The sequence below is a fragment of the Notothenia rossii genome (assembly GCF_949606895.1).
Source record: "Notothenia rossii genome assembly, chromosome: 7".
Lineage (NCBI taxonomy): Eukaryota > Metazoa > Chordata > Actinopteri > Perciformes > Nototheniidae > Notothenia > Notothenia rossii.
Window position 1 is genome coordinate 23,671,026 of NC_136905.1, and position 6,000 is coordinate 23,677,025.

General features: G+C 37.9%; 1 protein-coding gene across 1 annotated transcript in view; it reads left to right on the forward strand.

The window, feature by feature from the left end:
* The window catches only part of LOC307046825 (threonylcarbamoyladenosine tRNA methylthiotransferase-like), an 87,865-nt gene extending 82,301 nt beyond the window's left edge, over nucleotides 1-5,564 (forward strand). The window contains exon 4 of the mRNA XM_079693470.1: nucleotides 4,217-5,564. Coding sequence (XP_079549596.1) covers nucleotides 4,217-4,387 — 171 coding nt within the window. The 3' untranslated portion in view covers nucleotides 4,388-5,564. The remainder of the gene's footprint in view (nucleotides 1-4,216) is intronic.
* Nucleotides 5,565-6,000: the final 436 nt, after the last annotated feature.

Here is a 6,000-nt window from a genome sequence, read left to right on the forward strand (position 1 = left end):
TGTGTTGTGTGTGTCTTTGTGTGAAAATATCAAGTGTTTTGGTGAAGTCTGCACTAGACTTTTAAATGTGCTTGTTTGGAATTAGAGCAGAGTTTTTCAGAGGCAGACAGACATTTGAGAGTCCTGGAGTTTGAGGGGAAAAGTATCTCGCTGTGCTCTCCAGCGCTGTACCCCCAGTGCGGTGTTAGATGATTTTCGGGGAGGATTATTTCATTCGGTTCTACCGCTGTGAGCATAGAGACAAAATTACCCACCACAGGCCTTCACGTACAAACACACTTACTCACAAATGCCAGCTTTCTTACTCTCTCTCTCTCTCGCAGACATATGCACATGCTCAGCTGGCCACCTAGCAGGTGGTGAACTATCATTGAAAGCCACATCTCTCATTTTTTTCCTGCCCCTCCCCTCATTTCTTGTCAGTTTTTCACTTTTCTCCCCCCCTGCTCTCCCACTGTGCTGACACACACCTACTGGCACTTAGATTTTCACTTATCCTCCCTACTAGTAATAGATTGTTCGTCTGTACTATTCAGTCCCTCGCCTGGCATCCCGTTGTGAAAAGACACCTGCAGAGAGACAGATGAATAGACGGGCAGAGAGGAAGGCAGTTTGTAAATGCAGAGAATGATAATGGTTTTGACTCTCACCTTTGTTTTTAATTCACCAGTCCTTTTAGTCTGTTTCTTCTCTTGTCTCGCTTTAATCACCATTTCATTGTTTTCTTCTGTGCTATTATGCTATTATCTTAACGGTGTGAATTATATTGAAGTCTTTCAGTGTACTTTCTTGAGGTTTCTGTCATTTAGACATTCATGCTAATGAAAAGTGATGAATGATGAAGAAACTTTCTTGCTGTCAGTTCTTTCATCTTATAATGAATAAACCAGGGTATAAAACCTGTTAAAAGGTGTTACACTGTAATTTGACTTAGAACTAAGTGATTTCAACCCGACAGAACTAGCTGGATTCATTTTTGATCACATGATGGCAGTTAAGAGGCTCATTGACAAGTAGCACATGCACTATGACAGGGACTTGACCTGGCTTACACCATACAGCATAGCAAAGCACACTTACTGGATTCCAAGCAACAAGGCAGCAACAAAAGATGATATTACTTTCGCCATGAGGGAGTCCACAGATGATGCTAACCTTAAGCAAATGTGGACACATCCGCCAGACCTCTGTTAGATTTGATTGTTAGACTGGACTTTTAGATCTGATTCTTCCTCCGCCTATTGTCTGAAGTAACTGTAAATGACTTCTCATAGATGTGTCACGTAGGCGTTGCCGGTCACAGTATCCCTCCTTCATTGTGTGTAGTAACAGAGGAAAGCATTCAGAGACAATGGTGAGGAGAAGAGTGGGTGGCAAGGTAGTGTTCCCAACCATCAGAGGACAGGGCGCGGGAGTAATGTGGAGGATAGAGAGGCAGAGGACAGATGCTAAAGTATGAAACTACACCAGCAGCCATGTTTGTTTGAATGCAACTCGTGTAGGCGTGCACAAACTCTGTTACATACAAATACATAGTTTACATATGAGCATGCGTTTGTACTCCACAAAATCTGTCATACTTTAAATTGTAATTTATAGGTCAAAAGTTCTGTATGCATACAAATGCTCTACAAACTTTTCAACACTGTTTCTGAGTTTTTCAGAATTTCCAAATGAAAACTTTTCCTAACTATATCAGATGCCAAACCAATAGATAACAAGCACAGCCAGGTGCTCCTTAAGTTGGCTTAGCATTCTACTTTGGGAGGATGTGGAGAGACATCGCACTGTCAATCAATAAAGAAGAAATAAGTCAGATTACAGACAGAAGGTAAACGGAGACTTGAGTAAAGGTTATCCTGGAGAGAAGCTGATCAATCGCTCAATATCTCCCTGCATAATCTTCCCCAATGGTGATAAGGAAGTGTACAAACCGTCATGCACGAGGACACATATAGGAACGACAGCAAGGTCATCCTGATAGATGTCATACCCCCACAGATGTTGACACGTGTTGTTTTCTCCTATCCCATCTGTCTATTGCTCAACTCAAAAGAGACACAACTTGTGCAGGATTATTAACTTCTTAAGTAACGTAAGAAGCAAAAACTTTTTTTTTTTTTCTTCCTGGGTTAAGAAAGAAAAACTATTAAAACGAAGGTGTACAAACTCGAGATAAATAAAGTGCTTTGGTTTTTGATTTATTATGATCCTGCCTTAAAATGTCTAATTTAAATCTGTGTGAAACGACAATATATTTTTGTACACATATACATAAAGTTTCAACTTAATGTGCCCTGATAGTGTTACATTTTACAGGTTATATTTAGGTTTTAATCACTCAGCCATTGAAACTAAGTTGATACTGGACAACATGTAACTGCAAATTAAGATATTGGGGGGTGGAATAAAAAAATGTAAACAAGCATAAGTAGTAAGAAAAAGTGAAAAAAATATTAAAATATGAGATAAACATGGGAAGTTAAGTGCAAGTATATGGCTTAATGTTAAGAATATCATAATCATAATAATTTTAACAATCATAATGATATTGAATATATGGTCAAATATTTTGCAAAACAAAAGTTCATGTGGACGGCTGCTATAATGAATATTGTACAAATAAATGTAAAGCATATTTGGGGTGGATGTCAGGGAGACGTAGGGCTGGTTAATGATGGTTTCCATCTGGATTATATTAACACCATCATCTTAAAGAATACTTCATTTTGATGTTACTCCCATCACAGCTGCTTTCACTGTTTGTTCTTTTAGTTTTGAATCTTCATGTTTTACTATTAGCCCCATTCCCAACACACCACCGTATAATGTAGCCAGAGCACTCCTTGCTTTAACTGCATACCTAAAGTGGCTGAATTGTCCATGTTGCTATAAGAAGTACTCGTGTTATACTTGAGCTATACTTGATATGGAAACATTGTTCCAAAGCAATGTGAAAATGGTGTTCTACTGAGAGATTAACTCGAGCACTATCACAGTCCGGAGCTACGTAACTGCATCACAGTGCACCTTCCTCAACATCAGCTTGATTCAATAGACAGCACTCTGTAATAATTGGATCACTACAAAACTGCATTAACTGCTTTACACAGAGATAATGGCGTCCTAATTGAAATGCACTCATTTGCATAAACTAATGTCTGGGTTTAGGAATGCTTCCATCCACAATATATTGGAATAAGGAGTGGATTTATGTTTATCATTGTGTTTGCAACTTTCAAATGAAACACAGTTATAAAGAGAAAGTAGATGGAGATAAAGTAGTAGTAGCAGCAGCAGTAAATGATGTCACCACATCCTTATATCAAGTGGCATCAACAGATGTGTTTCTAAATGATCATAAGGATCAGCAGCAATGACCCACAAAGGCTGGTAATAAAACCACTCAAATACATGTATTTTTCATATTTTGTATTTTCCAAGGGCAGAGTAAATGTGATTTATTGGATTAATGTGTTCAAATAAACTCCAGATATTTGTTAAAAAACATAAACTGTATTCTTTCCTCCTCCACTTTTCTCACCATTGGTCTTCCCCATCTTTCACTGTCACATCCTTTTAGCTGTAGATGTCTTTTTAATAGTCCAACACATTAAGACTGAACAGATTCCTCTGATTACAGACATGTGATGCGTTGGATCACTGACCACTACGCTGTCAAGCCTCCATGTTTGATTTGTGACTGGCCAGTTGATTTCATCTCAACACGATCGACTAATTATGAATTATGGACAGATTTGTGCTATGAGCTGCAGCGATCTGTGTCCAAAGTGTGTGGGAGACAGCCCTGCTGGGCCTTAGTGCATATGTTTAAGCACATAGGAGAAACATTAACAAGATATCACAAGAGATATTCAAATGTTACTACTTTAACTATTTAGCTCCCAGTGAACTCCTTGTGAAGTCTGGCAGGGAGTCTCAGCTTCAGTCAGAGTGCAAAGTTCCTGTGCCTCTACAGAAGGTCGATGTATTCCATTAAAAACACCAACAATCATCGTCCTAATGAGCAGGGGAACTAGGCCGAGACCCTTATGTCCATAAACATGCAGAACTAAGAGAAAAAAGCAGTTTTCCCAACAAGAAGTTCATAAAGTAATGTAATATGATCACATCGTAAGGTTGATAATAAATAAACTACATGTTAAACACGTTTATTTGTATGTGATTGTTTTTATTTTTGTTCCCCCCCTCACAGGAACCGATGGCCAATGGCTTCCAAGGTCCCTCTTCTTCTTCAATGTCTTCTCCATCTCATTTGTTGTTCGGCTCCTACAGTGTGGACAGGGAAGTATTGAAAAAGCTGATCATCGGGGTCACTCTGGTAGCAGCCGTCTTGTCCTACATTGTAGAGAAACTGTACACATAGAGTAAATGCAAACTAGAAGAAGGTGGTGAAGCAGGTAGAGCAGCCCACACCGTCTGTTGGCAGCAGCTGAATTTAATTGATCAAACTGTCACCTTGAATCCCCCTTAACATAAACAATATACATTGTCTTTTTCAACTGATTAAGTCAGTGTCACCTTCACAAATGTATTAGTTTATTTAAATGCTCTGTGAGAAATCTCTTGTTTCTGATACAGTTAGATTGTTAATTAAAGAGAGACCTTTTAAATAAAGGATATAGTTTTACTGTTCATTCATTTTACTCAGCTGGCTCCAAACAAAGTGATGTCAGGGTCGTCTTATGTCATTGAAGGAAGAGTAACTGCATGGGCAAAGACAGTCTTTTTGGTACAAATAACACCCAAGTTACATTTGATTTGAATTATAACCCATTAGAAGTTCCTATACTTTCATATTTCTGTTTGATGTTAGGGTAGAACATTTTCTAAGTGTTGGCTCTTTCAGGAAGACGCTATGCTTGCTTGTTCACTGATGGCTGCAGCCTGACTTTGTCCATAGTTTGGTAATAAGTGTTTTGGATCATGTCTTTGGGTCTATGTTGTTGTTGCAGGGATAAATTAAGCACAATTCTATTCGTCAATACTCGTGGAAAAAACTCTGTGCCAGAACAGAAGTGGTGGTGATGATGATGATGATGATGATGATGATGATGATGATGATGATGATGATGATGATGATGATGATGATGAAGCTGTCAGTCCCTGAGTGATTCTGTGTAAGAGTGTGTGTAATACTTTGGTTAGGCTTATTTTGAACCTTCATTTCAAAGTATTTATTTAACAAGAGACATGGAAAGTATATTTTCAGTCGACTGATAGCATTGTTTTGAGAATGTATCACTTACCTGTAGTGGTCTTTAGCTGATCTCCACTTTTTTCCCATTTCTGCTGCCAACCTGATACAATGAAGGTGAACAAGGACAAATGTTTAGGAAATGGTATGCATTGCTAGATATCACTTTAGGGGAATGAGATTTGTTTTTGCTTCATAAGACATTCAGATGAACTGTCCCTGTAATACAAATACTCAGTTTTTCTTTGGGTTAGTTGTGTTGTACAACGTCTGAGTCAAAATGTTTTTATTTGTACTAGCATTGTCTTAACCATCGAAAGCTGTTAATAAAGATTTAATAAACACATTTTGTGGCGTGAAATGATGGATCACTGACTGATTGATTGAATTATTAACATACATGACATAATACACTGACTTTTTTGTAGCATACTATTTGATTTTGAAGGGAGAAAACCAAGGCATGAACGTTTTTGTCAAAAAAAAACACATCAACAGTTCATCAAAAGTACTTAACTTTATTTATTTTGTCCAGAAATAGAATAAAATCAGAGTTCAGAGTTCTTACAATAAGTAACCCTGATCTGTCTCTCAAACTTTTCCAAGTTGCGTTTAAGACACTGCCTGGAAATTCCTTTAAATTAAAGATTAGGAAGATGCAGAACTATATACTAAATACTAAAGTAGTTTCAAATTAAAATTGGAGGATTCCCATTTTTCTAACATGCTCTGTATCACACACTAACAGTCAGGAATAGAGTCTGTTGTGTTTCTCTCTGATG